The 19,640-nt window shown below is 41.7% G+C and overlaps 1 protein-coding gene across 3 annotated transcripts in view; it reads right to left on the bottom strand.

The window, feature by feature from the left end:
* Positions 1 to 202: 202 nt before the first annotated feature.
* The window catches only part of LOC137298861 (protein Wnt-10a-like), an 87,290-nt gene continuing 67,852 nt past the window's right edge, over positions 203 to 19,640 (bottom strand). For 2 of the 3 annotated variants that reach the window (XM_067831199.1, XM_067831198.1), the window contains exons 2-6: positions 15,013 to 15,444; positions 5,367 to 5,629; positions 3,734 to 3,996; positions 1,422 to 1,562; positions 203 to 983 (exon numbers count right to left, since the gene is read on the bottom strand). In XM_067831199.1, coding sequence (XP_067687300.1) covers positions 666 to 983; positions 1,422 to 1,562; positions 3,734 to 3,996; positions 5,367 to 5,629; positions 15,013 to 15,065 — 1,038 coding nt within the window. In that variant the 5' untranslated portion in view covers positions 15,066 to 15,444 and the 3' untranslated portion in view covers positions 203 to 665. Of the gene's footprint in view, positions 984 to 1,415; positions 1,563 to 3,733; positions 3,997 to 5,366; positions 5,630 to 15,012; positions 15,445 to 19,640 lie in introns of those variants that run through there. The other variant, XM_067831197.1, reaches the window with a different exon arrangement.

Raw genomic sequence — 19,640 nt, 5'->3', positions numbered from 1 at the left:
TTAACCCTCTGCTGTCTTCGGTACGATGTGTAAAGTTAATTTTTGGTGCCCCCGCCTTGATACTGCTTGATTATTGATATAAAGCAGGTCAGTCCCTCTCCCACCCCCCACCCCCCTCCCATCCTCTCTCACTCACTCACTCACTCAGGGAGAACAAGCTGGCTGACAATTATCATGACACCTGCTGTGAGTATTTAGGACATTTTCTTTAGACACACACACAGTTTATTGAAGTACATCAGTGTTGCAACTTTTGATATTGATGATCCGGAAGTGATGCTGGTGTCTCCTAACAAAGATACAGCAACCACCATACATATTATAAACACAACACTACGGGAAAACTTCACTTATATGACACCTCATATAGAAACTTATATACATTAGACAAGTTACAACATATGTGATCTTCAACAATGTCAAAACTTTCAATTATGCATGGTACATTCCGACTGAAGACATGATTATCATATCTAGTCTTGTCACATGAAGGCATCTCTGTACCTTACCCTGCTGCAGCCAGCATTGCCACTTGGTCGCTGTATCTACCTAGACATCAGGCACCTAGCGATAATGTGTCAGATTCTGTGTTCACAGTGCCGACGTCCTTGGCTCCATGTGAACTCCTTTCAGTGATTATCAGAGTGTGTGGCTTCTGTCGGGGGTCACTTGCAGACTGTTACCCACTCATTATAAGTACATGTCTGACACTCGACGTAACAACACCAGTAGAATTTGCAGTTGCACCTCTCAGATCGTCGGACTTTGAGGATGTTATAACCTCGGCCACAGCATAATGTTCCACAGTTGTCTACACCGTCACTAGATTTGTTGCACAGGCGACCGGTCGTACCGGGGGAATCGAGACGGTTGTTGGGCTCACAGAAGCTGGGCGACTTTTGGTAGTATAGTAGATCTGACTGACGAGGGCGACGACCATTCTGCTTTATTAACCGCCCACTGGCTGCATTTCCGATGTGAATCTAAAATGTAGGACATTGTTAAATTCAATAATTGTTTGGGAATGAGCACAATTTGTTTCCATCTTTCTAAAAACGTTCAGTGTACTATCGTTACACCATGTGTGCAATCATTAGGTTTTGACGGATCGGCTCCTGGTAACATGGTACACATCTGCAAACAGTAATTACCATGCGGACTAACTGGATTTCGTTACTGGAAGTCATGGTTGCCCTTCAGCTACCATACCAACATAGACCGCGCTTTGTACACGCTGGGTGTGCCGCTTTGTAGAAAACCCGGAAGCGCAACCTCTTTGCGTCAAAATTTTAATAGACACGCTACGACTGATTTATGACGTTGTGCGTTTCATCTTCGTCTGTCATAATTCGGGACGATAGACAATCCCATGTCACAAAATTATATACATGCGTAGGACATAAATGCGTCTGTACCTGTACCTTGGTGGCGGCCTTGAACTTGCGTTTCAACAGATCTCCCACTTCTCTGAAGTTAGGCGCGGCTTTCCAGCACGTCTTCAGCTCACAACTACCTGACATTCCGTGACACTTGCACTGCTTCTGGACGTTACGGATGACAGCCTGAATATACACCGGGGCAATACACACATCATGGTTGTTATGCGTGAAGAACACATAGGGGCAATACATATATCTTGGGTGTTCTGCGTGAAGAACACACTGGGGCAGTACATATGTTATGGGTGTTATGCATGAAGAACACACCGGGAAAAATACATATATCATTGTTGTTATGTGTGGAGATCTGAAGAATACAACAGCTTTCATACGTTCCTGTGACAGGCTGCACTGCACGCTGGTTTGTTACGCTTGACACCCAAAAGAAACAATAGCGCATTGAATACGTAACTTTTATGGCCTGCAGAATGCCTAGATGAACAAAAGCATTGAGAGAGAAACCCCGAGGACACAATTAAATATGGGTAATGAGGGAGATGATAGTTTGTAGTATGTACTGTAAGTGGCAGCAAGTTTATTGAGGCGCTCGTATAATACCGACTGAGGTAGTGGCATCGAACTCGATTGTCTTCATTGCCCATCTGGCATATAGATAGCTCATCTATGAGGTGCATGTTCCCTACGTGACGCTCTGAGGATGTAATATCTAGAAGGCAGGATATACCTTATCGAGAATGAGGCGAAGGCGACTTGTCAACGATCTGACTTTCGTTTCATCTACTTCTCCGGATCGGAAAGGATACGTGTCTGAAACTGACGACTTCTAAACCTATTTCCAACACACTTTCCTGGATTCAAGAATGGTGTATGTGTCTCATTCATGACAACCGGCTGATAGCTACAATCTCTACTTATATGATGACCGATCACAATGCATTTTATAGCATCCTGCAGCTGCCACATTTGTGAACCTAATCCTTTGTGTATCAATATAACTTTCAGAACTTTGTTTAACTGGTATCATTATACAGTTGCCAAAATCTCCGTTAACCGGCACATTTAACATTTGGGAATTCACACGTAACATATGTTATTGGCGACAGCTCACTTAATGCATAACATGTTTAGTTCATAAGATACGTTACAGGTGAATGCCCGAAGAACACATTATTAAATTAGATATACGGAACTCGTTACAGCCCATTAGATCAATACGAACCCACTAGGTCAATAGATACGTAATTAGTTACAGCCAGTCAAACCCACGAGGGCAATGGGTGCATTACGAATTATACTGGTTCCAGCCTGCAGACCACACTAGGTCATAAGATACGATACTGGTATCCGGCCTGCAGACCACACGAGGTCCTAAGATACGATACTGGTTCCAGCCTGCAGACCACACGAGGTTCTTAGATACGATCCTGATTTTAGCCTGCAGACCATACTAGGTCATACGATACGATACTGGTTCCAGCCTGCAGACCATACTAGGTTATAAGATACGATACTGGTTCCAGTCTGCAGACCATACTAGGTCGAAAGACATGAAACTGGTTCCAGCCTGCAGACCATAGTAGGTCCTAAGATACGATACTGGTTCCAGCCTGCAGACCATACTAGGCCATAAGATACGATACTGGTTCCAGCCTGCAGACCATACTAGGCCATAAGATACGATACTGGTTCCAGCCTGCAGACCATACTAGGTCCTGAGATAAGATACTGATTTCAGTCTGAAGACCACACGAGGTCATAAGACACGATACTGGTTCCAGCCTGCAGACCACACGAGGTCATAAGATACGATACTGGTTCCAGCCTGCAGACCATAATAGGTCATAAGATACGATACTGGTTCCAGCCTGCAGACCATAGTAGGTCATAAGATATGATACTGGTTCCAGCCTGCAGACCACACGAGGTCCTAAGATACGATACTGGTTCCAGCCTGCAGACCATACTTGACCATAAGATACGATACTGGTTCCGGCCTGCAGACCATAGTAGGTCATAAGATACGATACTGGTTCCAGCCTGAAGACCACACGAGCTCTTAAGATACGATACTGGTTCCAGCCTAAAAACCACGTTACGTGCTTTGAGCATGTCCCTCAGAGATGTGGAACTAGCGCTTTATAAATACCCTTATTATTATTATTATTACGTCAAAAATTACGTTGTATTGGGAGAACCTGTCGTAGCCTTTGTTTACACTTTAGCTTTACGAACCCTGTTGACAACACGGGTTTACTGTCGTATGACGTTATGGATTGGTATTTGCTCAGACCGTATGATGATACGACTTGAATAGATAGTCGGCAGTTTCTTACCAATCTTCCAGCGCGATTGTTGTGAAGGTTTATACGGGAGTGGATATCCCGAGCCATCTCTTTGGAATCCATGAATCGTTTCGCGTACTGCTCTCCAAAGTCAACGTTATGGCTGCATCCTCCCCACTCGAAGTCTCTGTTCACCCCATACACGCTCATGTCACAGCCGCATGACTTCAGCTTGCCCAGACTACAGGCCTTCGATACTTGATGTGTGACGCCCGCCGCAGATATTGCATATGCGAATGCTGTCTCCTTGAAACCTGACAGTAGACAAATAGACAAGGACAGGAGTTTTATACTGGGTAACTCAGGAACAAACAGTGCACGAACCTTTTCTACTAAGGTTAACGTCAATATCAAACGCTTTAAAATGATATTTCTCAAATTATTTCTATTTAATTCTGTCATAGCTACTTATTTGTATGGATTCATACAGGATTTAACCCATATATAGTTTGCTGTCTTTCCAAACTTTGGCGGAAAAAGGATAAATTAAAACATTCGGTACATCTAAAAGAAAACAGATCCGAAATTTTCAGTCTTTTGACTTGACTAGATTAAACACGCACTAGAAGCATATGTCAACACGATTCCCGCCACCCAGTGCCGCCGCCACTACTGCTGCACCTCCTAAAGGAGTTTCAAAGAAAATGTGTTTATAATGAAAACACTGGAGAGAACCAGCCACAAACACACGGGACTCGTTACTCAAGCAGAGGCCGCAAAAAATCTCAGCAATTCTGGATCTGGTGTGATTGCGGGGCCTTCATCCAAAGTAATCCCATTTCCGACATACAGAGAAGAGACTGTTCTCTGGCCGGGGCCGGTTTGTTAGTGGCACACACACCCAGCAAAGTCTTCAAGATGTTCCTCAACTTGATACAACAACCTGCATCAGTAATTAGCTGAGATCGCCACAGGAAAGAAGTGTTTCCAGAGCAATCGAGAACAGATGATAGGGGAACGATAAGGTCATTCCGCTTCTTGTTTCCCTTTCGCAATTTAGGAGTAACTGATACATCATCATAGAAATCAACTGTTATCCTACCCTGCTCGGGAGGTATCTAACACATCATTAGAAAAACAAGCAAGCCAGTACATCTCCCTCACTCCGACCTTTGCTGAGCTCTCGAGACTCGCCACGTTGTCATCCTCACAGTTAAGTGTTGGGTATGTTTGCCTTGCTCTGGGCTGCCAGTATACTGCCTTCTGGGGTGTTTTTATCATACATGTGTTGAAACATTTGGAGATGTTTAATATTCACACAACCTCGAACAGCCTGGGGCTGTATGAGATTAAAGCAGCCAAGTTATTGTAGAGCACGTCATTAAATATGTTGGAAATACATCAAATACTAACAAGTAATTGACGTACACTCCAAGCATCGTCCCTAATTACCGCCACCATGACATCGCCCGGTTGTTTGGAAGGCCTGGACCAGTCATCTTCTGGCGAGGTCCAGCTAACAACTCCTAGGTTCTCTACCCTGCATGTAGCTATTCTTTCATCAGCTTTGCCTGATGTTGGGACATTTAGACACGGAGTTAACATGACATGCATAGTATGGGAATATTGTATCGATATGCGTGCAGATGAACATAAACTAACCCGGGGTGCTGAATATCATTACCTCTTTTCAAGAGGGGGCTAGCATGGGGGTTTTTATTTTTCCTCTCGAGGCTGGAGCAGTTCCAGCGGTGAGTACGTAGTTGATGCTGACACTCGTGGATGCCGATCTGTACACCTTGTATCGCAGACGCAGTGACATCAGGGTACTTTCGACACAAGTCATACTGAGTCTGGGACAGCTCCGGGTACGTCTTACACACAGTGTTTGGATCCAAGTTCGGTTCTTTCTTGATGTTCAGGCGCAAGATGTCATTCTTCAGGCATCTGAATCAGAAAACTCTGCGTCATTAATGTTTGAATTGCATGTGGATTGATGCATATGGCATCAATATTATTGCTGAATGTACTAAAAACAGAATTAAAACTGTAAAATTTAATTACTTAACATGTGATTTATTGAGATGGGCGATGACGACAGCCGGAAGCTAACAGCACATAGAGGCCCCATTCACAATGTCCAAGAGTGGACGTCAGTATGATGAAAAAAGATATAAGCCTGTGCATATGCTGCCTGCGTCAGGTGTACCAGCCTGTCATACCACTGGGAAGGCACATAAAAGCAATGGGAACTGTTTTCAACGTGTGTAGGTAGGGTCGAAAAATGTATCATACCAGATAAGAAACACGGAACTAAAATGAAATCGAAGAAGGGTGTGACCTTCAGGCTATTCTACAGGATGGACAGGGGATGGAACTGCAAAATATGGCCACCTGAGTGTGCCCTTGTCTCAACAGGCTACTAATCAGATACAACCCGCTATATAGTGTGACGCTATCTAGTCTTTCGCGGGAGATTACGACACATGGTATATCTTACATTTCATGTCTCTGAATACATCCTTATTTTAGCTGGCTGTAGCTTTCTCAAACGTGAGGGATTTTAACGTAACTTTTCACAGTGTTCCAGTGAATGGGCGAAATAGTTTCCAAATGTCGGACTGGCTATGCCCTAAAGTTACGATCCCACAGAATAATTCAGTAGCCCGACACATGTTTCGTCATGAAACTAACACAATGAACATAGTCAGGCCATAATCTTGCATGATAGCAATATATTTACAATGTGATCCCATGAAAATTCACTAACCAGTCGGGACAGCGACTGTAATTTACTGGCCCGACTGGAGTTTTACTGTCTTCGGACAAGCGGGCAGGTGCTTGTTTCACACACTGATTCCAGTTGTACCATGGCGTGTCAGTTCAATGTGGGAGGTAAGCATGAAGTGCTTGAGGTCTTCGTCCGTCCTTCGCAAATGCCATTCAACCAACGGGTTCAGACGTAGCCAGGAGACGCAACTCTGTATAGCCAACTGAGGAGTCTGAGACTACTTGGCCACCCATGTACCATCTTTCTGTATGTATTATAAGGCCGTCTTTCTGTATCTCTCTTTTTTGTGCAGTTATGTATAGCAGTTCAAGAGGAAGTGCATGTGCATTTGGGTTTACCTTAATTAGCTCACTCTAATAATATGGTGGATGTTCCATCAGATATGAAACACCCTGTAACTTAAAACAAATATAGACTTATTTGTTTTATTGTTAAATCTCTCATGCGAAAGCTCTCGTTCTCGTTGTTGTTAGTTTCCGTTAGCTCTCCTATTCGACTCCGACCACACTCCTTGACTATGTATGTATTCTATAAGACGTCTTACAATTGGCGCCATGTAGTCATCGTAACTGAAAGCACCAATTAGTCGAAATATTACATGAAAGGATATCTACCGCACGTTCATCCAATTTGAGTCAAAGAACTGAGAAACCCCCTTGCTTATTACTTTACGACGAACGATTTGTAAAGAAGCACACACTAACAGGTCTGACTAGCCTGATCTGATGATGTGCTGCTTCTAGATGTGTAATGCCAGAATCAAAGAGCTAGACCATGGAATGGCTACAAAACTGAAACTTCACAACCTAACACAGGAAGGTTAATTGTCTGAAAAAATGTCCGCCAGTTTGCGTAATTACCGTGAAGCAATCATCTCCGTTGAATATTTGGTATGACTTGGACTCTTTTCTAGTGTCTAACGCAACAGAATGTACACAATACTTAGCAAATATACACACTTTCACCAGCTCCACAAACTTCTACAAAAGCACCTATGATATCTGCTTCAAGTGACTGACGTAATATATTGCCACTTGGTCAGTAGTTCACATTACTTGAACAAGACTAATCCGTGGTCAGTATTTCATGATACTTTTCCCAGACTAACACGTGGTCAGTATTTCACATTACTTTCCCCAGACTAATTCGTGGTCAGTAGTGCACATTACTTTTCTCAGACTAATTCGTTGTCAGTGTTTCACTTGTCTTGCCACAGACTTACACCTGTCAGCAGTTTACGATACTTGCCACAGACTAACACGTGGTTTGTAGTGCACATTACTTTCCCCAGACTAACACGAGGTCAGTATTTCACATTTCTTTCCCCACACTAACACGTGGTCAGTAGTGTACATTACTTTCCCCAGACTAACACGTGGTCAGTATTTCACGTTACTCCGTTCAGGATATTAGTTGGTCAGTAGTTCACACTTGGTCAGTAGTGCTTGTGTGCACTCCTACAGTACACCCCAGTGCCTCTTATATACCGAAACCCCCTCCGTGGTCTAGTGGTTAGAGTGTCCGCCCGGAGAACGAAATGTCGCGGGTTCGATCCTCGAATGCGGTATACCAAAAGACCTTAAAATATGGTACTTATGGTCCCTGTCTGGAATTCGGCATTGATGGGTAAAACAAGGACTGGTCGGGTCGAAGTCAGAATAATATGTATCTGAGAGTGTATTCTTAACTGTAACTTGGTATCTCTGAGAGCTAGCGCTAAAAACTCATTTTAAGTCTAGGCTAGTACAAGCAGTTACACGTACACACGCATGCATGTCGTCATATGAGCGCAATATTCTTAAGTACCACGACAACACCTATTTCACTTCAGCTCCCCTCTTATATACCGAAAATGCTTCCGATATGATATGCATCGGCAATACACCGTAGCGCAAGTGATGAAAACCTTCATGCCATTATCTGAGATATAGTATCCGCTATTCGTTGACTACGTGTGCAATGTCATTATGCCTCTGATCTTCATCAGAACAACATCCCTAATGTCTCAGGGTCTATCCTGTCATTTTATCAGCCTAATCCTTTCATCTTCATCCTAATTCTGCGTCATTATGTCATAAATGTCTCCACACACCAACGGATCCCAAATCTGTATCCACATCTAGTTACACCCTAACCACCATCACTACTACCACCTTCACTACTACCTTTACATAAGACAGTTAATGAGTGGATTTGCGATGGGAGATGCCCACGCGACGTGGGTGGGCAGTGTTGATAGCAGTTTCAAGCACCTGCATATACCCCCATTTTCATCTCACTGCCAAGTCCTGCAAATTATCATCTCCTCCAGGATATAGACGGAAGGAGCTGAGGGAGGTGGGGGATGGGGAGTGGGGTGTGTGTGTGGGGGGGGGGGGTTGCTGAGGGGAGAGTAAAGCGAGAGGGAGTTAACGGATGCTGCACTGTCCTGTGAAGATGTCTTTAAACTCTGCAAGGCTCCACGGCGATGGGCAATGTGATCCGACATAAAACATTTTAGTAAGCGAGCTATGTGTACAGCAGACCTCCTGTATGGCCTGACTACCGGGGACGGAGTTGTCTACATATCACCAGCAATATATGAATCAGGAGGATGTACAAATGGGGACTTAATGTCCACATCTGAATCAAGCGACTGCATCAATGAAGAAAGCACAAGGCTATTAAAGTAGGCGTGACATATTGTGACATAATTTTATTAACCGAATTATTTTCAATCCCAGTAGTCCCGTGAAAACGTCCCGACACAGCCGATGTCAGTTGTAATGTTTCCTATAAACATGCTGAATTTAAGTACTTGAAATGAAGTAAATGCACACACAAGAAACACTAGAAACATTAGCACAATCTCCGAGGGGACGGTACTGATCGAATGGATAATAATGAACCTGGGACACACACACGTGCCAAGAAACAGCGTCCAGCAATACATGTTGTGTTGCAACATATACAAACAATACAATGCTCACAAGAAAAATATTACATATTAAAAATATTTATTCATGGTAAAATCATGCATGATAAATACAGGCACATATGACGTTGGTAAGACTGTCACATACAGACAACTAAGTTGCTGTTACTGTAAAATCCCACGAGTAACAAATTCGTCTAGTACTGGGCGCATTCAAACACAAAATAAATTGTTGGAGTGTTTTCACTCTGAAAATCAAATTTGTTGATGACGAAGCCTCGTACGCGTTGTGCCGCGCTTATCTGAAAATGAGCTGTTGCGTGCATTTGGATTTGCTGGCACAAACAAACAAAAAAATCGAAAAAAAACCCCGTTGTTTGTCGTTTTGGTGTTTCTACCATCACTCTGAGTTCTGCACCTACATGCTGACACCAGCTAAAGACCACATTGTGCAAGTCACCGAGTAACGTCATGCACGATATCAGTGTGAATACTTTACTCCATACCGCAGGACCAATTTGGCGGTGTACGGTACCTAGACGTCTTCAACGTCCTCCGCGGCAACATACCTGCGGACGTAGTGTACAACAGATCACTGCAGGCTTTCACGTGTGGTGACCAGAAAACCCCACAATACCTTCGACATCACTTTTGCTAAATCTGTCGTGTGTCGAACATGTGCATGGTACGAAACGCTGTTTATGCTGGATTCCAGAGCAACCACTGACGTTGGTGCAGCTGCCAGGGTCCACCGTCCAGTGCCTACATTTTCGAAACTCGTTTAGCACTAAAATAGTCAGCTAATGTCAATGTATGGCACTTACGACTGTCTTGGCGCCAAGAGAGCTTCGAAAATTTGGGCCCAGGGACCTCCTTTCACAAAGCACAATGGTGATTGTAAGTCACTAAGGTAACCTGACTGCAATGCTAAAGACTGAGAGTTAAGCTTAGCCTTAACAAAGGCTGCTTCTTGAAGGAGTCCCCCAGATCTGGAGTATCATCGGGAGGCCTGAATGTGGCGTCATTGGCAAGCTTATGCCACTGAACAGTGTACATACCCGATATTGGTTTGTTAACTGATGACATAGCACACTCCATTTTCAGCCAAAGAGGACTTGTGTTAGCAATGTTATGATGAATGTGTTTCAGAGTCAGTATAGTGCTCTGTTAAATACCGATATCATTCTTTGTTACGTTTACTTATTATTTTCTACGAAACTTCTTTCCCTCTTATATAGACAACACGAACTGTTGAAGACCCCCCTTCCGTTTGATACATTCCTTCCTCACCAGATATAAATACCGCCTGGATATTTAGGTACCTCTATGATACGGAGGGTGGGTGCGGCAAGCCTGTATGTTGCCATAGTCAAGTCATTAACACGCCGAATAAGTGAAGGGGAAAATTGGAAACATAAAGCCTTGCCTTTGCAGATGCAATACTCTGAGTGCGTAGACAACAACGTTATAGGATGGGGGTATGAAACCTTCTGATGCGTTTAATGCTGTTTCATATAACTAGCAATTAATCACAAAAATAAACCGACGGACCCGTATATGTTTCGGTTCCCTGCTGGCGTAGGCGTGTATGTCACGTGACACATATTGACGTGTTTCGGTGTCTAACCGTTGTCCACCCACTTTACCTATGTTTTTAGATACAGAGGTAATAGCAGTTAAGTCATCATGGATTGGAGTAATCACATAGATGATACAGATAGGGAGACTCTTCTTAACCGTCTACGCGTGGGTCCAAAACAACGCTCAGCATATAGGCTGGTACTGGCATGGATTCAAAACATCATTTATCATGTTTGACGTGCTTTTACGACCATGATAATAATCTTCGTCCTCCAATATTGTCAGGTACATATATTCACATTTTGTCATACTGGTTCAAGATAAACGTCCATTCAAAATCACCGAGCAGATACGAAATACATGGTCAGATGTGAATACTGAACAAATTCGTTGAAAATTAGGACAGAACACAGTAAATCTGAAATGGTATATCCCCGGTGAATGTGTCCAAAAATATGTGACGTACGTAGATTACCTTCTTGGTGTCTGGACATTTTATGCTATGATAACTTGAGTCGCACACAGAAATACAGCTTGAGTATGTTATGCTATGTTGCCCTGAGTCGCACACAGACATATAGGTGGACTGTTTTATGTTATGTTGCCCTGAGCCGCACACAGACATATAGGTGGACTATGTTTTGCTATGTTACCCGAGTCGAGATCAGAATTACAGATGGACTGCGTTATGTCATGTTACCTTGAGTCGCACACTGAAATACAGATGGACTACGTTATGCTATGTTACCTTGAGTTGAAATCAGAACTACAGGTGGACTGCGTTATATCATGTTACCTTGAGTCGTTCATAAAAATACAGCTGGACTATGTCACGCTATGTTGCCTAGAGTCGCACTCAAAAGTACAGGCTGACTATGTTTTGCCATGTTACCTTGAGGCATTCACAGAAATACAGGTGGACAAGGTAGCATGACATAAAATAGATCACTTGTATTTATGTGTGCGACACAGAAATACAGGTGGACTATGTTATTCTATGTTACCTTGAGTTGCACGCAGGGATACAGTTTATCAGTGTTCATATTTCTATGAATCTTCTCTGAGTGCTTAACTTTAATCGCACTGTGAACAGTCACCACAGTTCAAGGCTCTTCTTGTGTTGTAAGTATACTGTCAGTCTTTATGATGAGTAATATGTGATATATAGTTTATCACATTGCACCATTTTAGATGCTTTCCGAAGAATCATTATATGCGCATCCCACGAAGCGCACCTAGGAATACAGTGTTCAGTTTCAGTACCTATTACAAGTACTCATTTGCTAGAGAGCCAAAGAGACATCCTATGAAAATGTCCGAGTGACACCAGTAGCAACAGTTCTGAATGTATGAACCTCGCACAGGAAAACAGTAAAACCTACTGCTGTCATATCAGTTGATAGACGCATCATACAGTTTTATACATAGGTTTCAAAATTTTGGTCTCTATAGACATGGCAATGTGAGTAGTTAACGCGCTTTCACACCATGTTAAGACCACATCAGCGACAGCCAGTGTATATCAGAGGCAGCCAGCAGATAAAAGCCGAATAAACACGGGATAATGGATATAAGTGCTCCCAAGACAGATTTTGTCAGGCACTAACACTTGTTTGCCAGTTTGTCCATTCACTTCATTCTCACTTTGGCAACAAATGCAAGTCTCACGCATGGCCACGTCTACATTGGCCATAGCAGTTACACGTACAGGTCGGCATGACAACCAACCAACAAAGAACTAGAAGCTGTGGTCAGCAAGTGATACTCCGTTGTTTGGCAACTTATATGCTGGACATAGCATAGCATTTACACGTATAGATCGCTATGGCAAAAACAAAGAGGAATCTGAACATAGTGGTCAGCAGGTGATTCCCCGTTGTCTGGTGTAGTGGGGGCACTATCAAACACGCAAACATGCGTATATCCGCAATCATAGCAATCATATGCCGTAATGTGTAATTTTGATTCGAAATGTGATTTTCCAAAGGATACAAACTTCTTGAAAATATTTCTCAAGACAACTGAGGACTTGCTCTAGCCCCATCATCCGGTTGAACGAAATTAACAAAGCAACGCTTGGTATGAAGCAAAACAAGAGAACCAAGAGGGACCAGCAATTTGTTAGTACGGAGTGTCAATGCAGGGTCACCAGACAAGGTCATTATGCTGGTACACTGGCAGGTCGTTGTGTAGACAAGTAACATCAGGGCAGTGTCACAGTGTCACGTTAACTTACACCAAATGACTGAGTGAGCTGTAAGCCGCTATTTCAACAATATCGCGCAAGAAATGAGTTTTACATATTGTACTAATGTTGGGGAATCGAACCCCCGGGCCTTCGGCATGACGAGCGAACGCTTTAACCACCAAACTACCCCAGCGAACCTTTACTCGCCCCAAGCCAGTATTTGTAGTACGTGGTATCACAAGAAGATCGTTTTGATGTTATTGTTCCGTTACAAGGCAGTATTTGTAGTACGTGGTATCACAAGAGGATCGTTTTGATGTTATTGTTCCGTTACAAGGCAGTATTTGTAGTACGTGGTATCACAAGAAGATCGTTTTGATGTTATTGTTCCGTTACAAGGCAGTATTTGTAGTACGTGGTCTCACAAGAAGATCGTTTTGATGTTATTGTTCCGTTACAAGGCAGTATTTGTAGTACGTGGTATCACAAGAAGATCGTTTTGATGTTATTGTTCCGTTACAAGGCAGTATTTGTAGTACGTGGTATCACAAGAGGATCGTTTTGATGTTATTGTTACGTTACAAGGCAGTATTTGTAGTACGTGGTCTCACAAGAGGATCGTTTTGATGTTATTGTTCCGTTACAAGGCAGTATTTGTAGTACGTGGTATCACAAGAAGATCGTTTGATGTTATTGTTCCGTTACAAGGCAGTATTTGTAGTACGTGGTATCACAAGAGGATCGTTTTGATCTTATTGTTCCGTTACAAGGCAGTATTTGTAGTACGTGGTATCGCAAGAGGATCGTTTTGATGTTATTGTTACAAGGCAGTATTTGTAGTACGTGGTATCACATGAAGATCGTTTTGATGTTATTGTTCCGTTACAAGGCAGTATTTGTAGTACGTGGTATCACAAGAGGATCGTTTTGATGTTATTCTTCCGTTACAAGACAGTATTTGTAGTACGTGGTCTCACAAGAGGATCGTTTTGATGTTATTGTTCCGTTACAAGACAGTATTTGTAGTACGTGGTCTCACAAGAGGATCGTTTTGATGTTATTGTTCCGTTACAAGGCAGTATTTGTAGTAAGTGGTATCACAAGAGGATCGTTTTGATGTTACTGTTACGTTACAAGGCAGTATTTGTAGTACGTGGTATCACAAGAAGATCGTTTTGATGTTATTGTTCCGTTACAAGGCAATATTTGTAGTACGTGGTATCACAAGAAGATCGTTTTGATGTTATTGTTCCGTTACAAGGCAGTATTTGTAGTGCATGGTGCAATAACAAGATCACCATGGTGGTATTGTTCCGTTACAAACCAGTACTATGTGGTAGAGATAACTGTTCGGACGTCTTGTGTTGGGGACGTAAATGTGACATCTATCAAACAGGAGGCTAAATATATCCTCCAAAGAGGCATCATTTTATATGATGAAATTTCACACTGTGGCCTATATGTGTGGAGGACACTGATTAAGTGATATAACCACAGCACTATAATTAATATGCCTAATGGTCTTTTATGTTATCATTTCTTCATTAAATGCGTTCATGAATCGGTAGGTTGGAGCTAGATGAAGATCAAGAGATGGTAAAGAGGGGCTTGGCTGATCACGTAACTATATGATTGCGTGGAACAGGTTAAGGGTCCGTTGTTACCATTAGCAGTGTGATCACACAGTGTAATGGGTGTGTTTCCCAGGTTATATGGCCAGTCTACTGCCAAGCGGGATTCGGGGAGATGTGTCGGTCTGTTAAAGCACTTTTAGCGATAAATTACACCTCGTAAAAGGATGTTATTATGGCTTGTCTGGAGTTTGTGAGACGTTAGATTGACTTACGAGTACTTACCCCATGCTTGGTAGAGATAGAAGGAATCCTACTAGGATGACGAGGGCGGTCATAGTTAACCATAGATAGCCGCGGCTACAGTGTGGGGGCACGTGGGGGTGCTTGCCTCCATCCCCAGGGTGGCCAGAAAGGGGACACAACTCTCACAGGCAGCTCCTCCCAACACCCGCCATCTCTGCCCAGTGATGAACAATCAGTCCGCTCCCACTTTGACGGAGTTACGCTACTAAAGGAATCCCGACTTTTGTGGAAAAGATTAGCTCCGTATCTTTACTTTGTTGGAAGAAGTGATTTCGCTGCCACTGAACTGTATCTGACGCCAGTTGGAAGGCTACTGTATGGCAGTAGAGGAGGGAATCCCCACTTATTTAGCGCGTATCTGCAATAATCCGCCTCTCCCCACACCTTGCCCGCGCCGCGTCTCTCGCACAGCTGAAAGTAGAAGAAGTACTATATTTAGTGGGTGGGGAGCAGGAGAGAGAGAGAAAGAGAGAGAAAGGAGAGGACGGCGAAACCAGGACACGAGTGGGTTGTTCTGCCCGCTACCAGTGAACATGATCTCCCTCTGCCACATAATTATCCCATTCTAATTGTCTCCGCAACTAACCCAGGGTAAAAACACACGTGTTGCGACTTGGGAAGGCATATAGGTAGAAATTTTATCATGTTGATATTTTACATCAGAGAGTAATGTATATCCTGACTTGGCTATTATAAATATATAAACAGTCCCGGGCTATGTGGTGACGAGAATACACTGATCAAGGCAACATCAAGACTTTCCTATATTGTGACAGCTTTGAAAACAAGCGTTACACAGTTGATTGTGGTGTATGCTGCACTTCCTGTCAAAATATTCATTTAAACGAAATGTGAGTACACCGATGTTTGGTGATGTACTCACTGCACTTGGTGACTTCCCTTCAACTGCTCTCTTCTGTATCACCAAACCCTACGCTACCCTACACATGAGAGATTAACTCAACAACAACGACAGACGTAGTCCATTTCTGGGAACTACGACCAAGATTTTCTTCAAGTGAAAGTTAACTATAGAAATGTAAGTTACTCTACGATGCAGACGCTCTCTGAGGCTCCGAACTCAAAAAATAATTGTCATCCACTACATTGTTGCAAGCTTTTTACCCAAAAGTATATCCAGGCGCACTCCTAATTAAAACATATGTACGTCTGCGTGTGAAGTTGAATAAACAGTTAACCTGCATACAAAATCCCACCTCCTATCAGTAACCCCACTCCGCTGCCCAGGGTCAGTCGCTAAATTAACGTTACAGTCAGCGAGTAATGTAAGGAAATAATACGCAGTAAAGTGAGGAAATGAGCCAACAGTCCCCTTTGTGTGTTGGTGTCGCACTGAACGGAGAAGGGTAATATGTACTTCGTCACAGTTCATACTGGTAGTCACGTGATGCAATTGTATGTCATGTGACCTTTTTTCACAGTAAATGAACAATGGAGAGGATATTAATTGTGTAAATATTTCATCAAGGTGAACAGTTTAAGTTATTACTGCGAACATAGTTCAGTCAATTTTACTACATGCAGTTCAACAATGTAAGCAAATAAACCTTGGAGATGTCGAGAAATGTAATTGCAGAAACGAAACTAAGCAACAAGAAGAGAGGTTGAGAAACGTTAAGAATATATATATGTATAAGGTGGAGTATGTTCAGAACTATATATTATTAAGGTGGAGTATGTTCAGAAATATAAATAAGTAAGGTGGAGTATGTTCAGAAATATATATATAAGTAAGGTGGAGTATGTTCAGAAATATAAATAAGTAAGGTGGAGTATGTTCAGAAATATATATAAGTAAGGTGGAGTATGTTCAGAAATATATATAAGTAAGGTGGAGTATGTTCAGAAATATATATAAGTAAGGTGGAGTATGTTCAGAAATGTAGGAAGGTATTGCAAAGAGAAGTAGATAAATGTAAGTAAGTAATGCGGCGACAGGTCGCGGCACGCTAATTGCATATAGCTGAGAAATGTAAGTAAATAATGCAGAGAGATGTCGAGGAATGAAAGTTTTGCAGAGATATAGGTGGGGGCTAAGTAAGTAATCCGGAGAGAGGTGGGGATATGTTAGATATAATTTTGAATATCTGAAGTTTAGACATCTTAAATATTCACATAAACGCATTCCTGTTGCTAATAAGATTTTACAATTTCACCGTTTTCACACTCGAGGTTAAAAATACGATTCGATGGCAATAAGAACGCAAATGGTTACGAAAACGGATTAGAATTCAGTGTGTTGTGTTTGATCTCATTGTAAAATATGCTTACAACTATATTCCACTGGGTTGTTTTAGATTTATTGATAGGAAGTAGTGCAGTTGCTACTGTATTTTGTGTACAGTATCCCAAATAATATACTGTACATCACATAATGAACATTATCTGATCAAGTGAATCAGTGAAAGTTTAGGAAACAGACATTTCTAGAAGCTTTTGCATCTGTCTATAAATGCGACGTAGACTGCTGTCTAATACTTAGATTTAAAAGCAATAAAACGGCATACCTGTAAATACGAAGTTGAATATGATTTAAAAGAAAGGACAACATATGTCTATAAATACGACGTTGACTATCTCTAACACTAAGATTTCAAAGAAAGGGAAACCTACCTCTATAAATGCGATATACTATATATATATATACTAGCTAATACTGAAATTGAAAAGAAGGGAATTCTTATAACTATAAATGCGCTGTTGACTATCCCATACTAAGATTTAAAAGAAAGAAAACATATGTCTGTAAATGCGAGCCAATACTAAGATTTGAAGGAAAGGAAACATATGTCTATAAATGCAACGTTGACGGCTCTCTAATACTAAGATCTAAAAGAAAGGATAATTCATGTCTGTAAATGCAACGTTGACGGCTCTCTAATACTAAGATCTAGAAGAAAGGATAACTCATGTCTATAAATGCAACGTTGACGGCTCTCTAATACTAAGATCTAAAAGAAAGGATAATTCATGTCTGTAAATGCAACGTTGACGGCTCTCTAATACTAAGATCTAAAAGAAAGGATAACTCATGTCTATAAATGCAACGTTGACGGCTCTCTAATACTAAGATCTAAAAGAAAGGATAATTCATGTCTGTAAATGCAACGTTGACGGCTCTCTAATACTAAGATCTAAAAGAAAGGATAATTCATGTCTATAAATGCAACGTTGACGGCTCTCTAATACTAAGATCTAAAAGAAAGGATAATTCATGTCTGTAAATGCAACGTTGACGGCTCTCTAATACTAAGATCTAAAAGAAAGGATAACTCATGTCTATAAATGCAACGTTGACGGCTCTCTAATACTAAGATCTAAAAGAAAGGATAACTCATGTCTATAAATGCAACGTTGACGGCTCTCTAATACTAAGATCTAAAAGAAAGGATAATTCATGTCTGTAAGGGCGACGTTGAGTATTTAACACTGAGACTTAAGAGAAAGCAAAACACACATCTATAAATGCGACACTGATTATCTAAGATTTCAAAGCAAGGAAAACATACCTCTATAAATGCGGTGTTGAGTATCTTTAACACTAAGATTTAAAAGAAAGGAAAACAGCTGGCAATAAATGCGTCGTGGAGTATCTAATACTAAGATTTAAAAGAAAGGAAAACCCATGTCTATCATTGTTGTGTTGATTTAAGATTTAAGAGAAATAAACCTGTCTATACACGCGAGGTTGAGTATCTAAGATTTAAAAGAATTAAAACATGTCTATAAATGCGGTGTTGGGTGTCTAATACTAAGACTTAAAAGAAAGAAAACACATGTCTATCCTCGTATAATGGGTATATATGAAACAAGGGGGATGTGACGATGCATTTCACACGGGTATGATGGGTATATCGACAGTCTGACACACTGGTGTGCTCAGTGTTTGACAACTACATCCACAGTTTGTCATGGACATTTATTGGAACAATATATAGTCCCGAAAATGGATGCCACGAAACTTTAGTTAGTACTTCAAAGGAACAACACAAAAGCATTTCTTATGTGACATAACACACCCACTGCGGCATATAGCACTACAGTTTAACAGTCAGAATGGAACATGGTGTAAGTGACCAAGGAAATATATAGGTGTTAATTCAGTTTAACACACACTGTACTGTCTTTGTTCTACTAGAAGTCATGCGAGCTACATATGTGAAAAAACAACACTATGTTCTTATATTACTGACTGAACTATAGTTAAATCCTATTTTTCAAAACTTGTCGGCAAATGGGCTTTACTTTTTCATAACACGCAGGTTTATCTCTTTGGTGCGGAATGGATAAAGTGCTATGTAGGACTTAGGATGTATCAGGAGTTTTTTTAATGAAAAAAACAACTTGTTTTGATGTGTTTTAAAAGCCGTCTTGGTTTGACCTGACTGGCCTTCCTGAGTGTCTGTCAGCTGTAGCTCAAGCACATGCAGGAGCGGGGATGCGTCGACTCGGCCGATAGTGGGGCTACTTTGCCATTTCCGTAAACACTTGTGCAGTACACCCAACCTTGGCTTTCGAATATTACGCTCGTGTTCAAATAATTTACTGCTTTTGAGTTTGGAAACAGTTCAAGAAATTGAAGCTAC

This window comes from Haliotis asinina, chromosome 10 (genome assembly GCF_037392515.1).
Source record: "Haliotis asinina isolate JCU_RB_2024 chromosome 10, JCU_Hal_asi_v2, whole genome shotgun sequence".
NCBI lineage: Eukaryota > Metazoa > Mollusca > Gastropoda > Lepetellida > Haliotidae > Haliotis > Haliotis asinina.
Note: the sequence above shows the minus strand (reverse complement) of the source record. Positions and strands in the feature narration are given on the sequence as shown.